Source organism: Mus musculus, chromosome 6 (assembly GCF_000001635.26).
Source record: "Mus musculus strain C57BL/6J chromosome 6, GRCm38.p6 C57BL/6J".
Lineage (NCBI taxonomy): Eukaryota > Metazoa > Chordata > Mammalia > Rodentia > Muridae > Mus > Mus musculus.
In genome coordinates, this window is record NC_000072.6 from 57,112,863 (window position 1) to 57,114,993 (window position 2,131).

Genomic DNA, 2,131 nt, shown 5'->3' on the forward strand with positions numbered 1-2,131 from the left:
ATGGGATTATCATGAATTAGCACTGATTTTACCAGAATTATTAGTCAAAATACAGATAATTGCAAAATAGAACATAGTAAAGATTATGAAATATGTGATTGACTCAATATTTATGTATATCTTTTGTATTTTCCAAATCAACATGTTTCAGTCAGTTGTACAAATGTGAATAAAATTCTTTGTTCCCAAATACTCTTTTAGATATTAAGTATAAAATAAGACATTTTAAATTAATAAGATTGGACTTCTCCTCTATAAGACTTATATGCAATACAAGCTAACAAATTATAAATTCTATAAAATATGTGTGAATAAATTATTATCTATAATATTCTATATATACAGGAGAAACATGGAAGGCATGCAGAATTGTAGGCTATGATGTACAGTCTGGATCATCAAAAGTAAAGAGATAGGCTAATTAACAAGTAGTATGGAAAATAGAATGATGATATAGACTCATTTCTAGTGTATCACAGACTTGATGTATACTCTCTTATTTTTTTTCAGATATATGAAATAAACTTCCACTATGCTGTTAATATGAATACATTCTCCACTTATGTCTTCATTTAAGAATGTTCTTTATTTCCAAGCTGGACTTGGAGTCCTAGCCAATATGGTTCTTCTTCTTTTCTATATTTTTATAATCCTAGGTCACAGACCTAAGCCCACAGACCTGATCTCCTGTCAACTGACCTTTGTTCACATAATAATGGTCCTCACTGGAGGGGATATTTTGCTTACAGACTTATTTGAGTTATTAAACATTGAGAATGACTTAAAATGTAAGACAATTTTTTATATTAGCAGGGTGATGAGAGGCCTCTCTATCTGCACCACCTGTCTTCTGAGTGTGTTCCAGGCTGTCACTATCAGTCCCAATACCTCTTTGATGGCAAAATTTAAACAAAAACTGAAAAAATACATGGCCTGTGTTTTCTTATGCATTTGGTCTTTCAATTTGGCCTTCAGTACTAACCGGATCTTTTATGTTGGTGGTTTTACGAATGTGAGTGAGACCAACCAGATGCAGGTCACTAAATCCTGCTCACTCTTACCCATGAACATTATTATCAGAGGATTTATTTTTACAATATCAACCTCCAGAGATGTGTTTCTTGTAGGAGTCATGCTGACCACAAGTGTATACATGGTCATTACCATGTTTAGGTATCACAGGCAGTGCAAGTATCTTTATAGCATCAGCCACTTGAGAGAGTCCCCTGAGAAAAGGGCCACCCAGACCATCGTGCTGCTGGTGTCTTTCTTTGTTGTCATGTACTGGGTGGACTTCATCATCTCATTCACCTCAGATATGATATGGATGTATGACCCACTCATCCTGACTGTTCAGAAATTTATGATGTATGCCTATCCCACAATTACCCCTTTGGTACAAATCAGTTCTGATAACAGAATAATAATTATGCTGAAAAACCTGCAATCAAAACATCAACAGAGATTTTTTAATAAAGATATTTTTTTTTCATTATAATTTATTTTTAATGTATACCATGTGAATACCATGAATACCATGTCAGAATTTATGCAGGTGTGCATTCCTGGTGTCCACAGAGGTGAAAAGATTTCATGGAATTCCCTGGAACCTGCCCATAGAGCAGCTTATATAGAATCATCCTGAGTAGCCCCACTTATTATTTTTTCTAAAATGCAGTTTTTTAAAACTTTAATGATTCAAGTAGCAAAGCAAGATTCTCATACTATTTACATAAAATTTGTTACATTACACATACACTTTGTTTTTTCATTTCTTTTCCTAAGTACTGTACAGTTCTTCAACTGTACACAATTAGTTGATATTCCTCATGAGTTCTCTTTCTCCCTTTTACTTTTTAAAATGAATATTCCTTTACTGCATAATTTACTAAAAGTAGATCCTTGCTGATAGTTACTTCTTAATACTTTCTCTTGAAAATATTTTAATCTACACTCATTCATCAAGGATGGTTCAAATATTTTCTTGTTGCTTTAATTCTGTTTCCTAATTATAAATACTTGGGATCCATAAAAATAATACGAATTTAAAGTTAGCATTTTTTACCACAGTTACTTAATGTGTCTTATATAAAAATGTCATGTGCCTGTTTATTTGTAGTTCATTTCATTT

The 2,131-nt window shown here is 32.4% G+C and overlaps 1 protein-coding gene across 1 annotated transcript; it reads left to right on the forward strand.

The window, feature by feature from the left end:
- The first annotated feature begins 562 nt into the window (after nt 1-562).
- On the forward strand, nt 563-1,498 carry Vmn1r10 (vomeronasal 1 receptor 10). The gene has a single exon (NM_053231.2). The coding sequence runs from the start codon at nt 563-565 to the stop codon at nt 1,496-1,498; it is 936 nt and encodes a 311-aa protein (NP_444461.2).
- The last annotated feature ends 633 nt before the right edge of the window (nt 1,499-2,131 follow it).

What these genes read in the sequence shown, in the direction of transcription:
- Vmn1r10 (NM_053231.2), top strand. Translation starts at nt 563, where the DNA reads ATGTCTTCATTTAAGAATGTTCTTTATTTCCAAGCTGGACTTGGAGTC.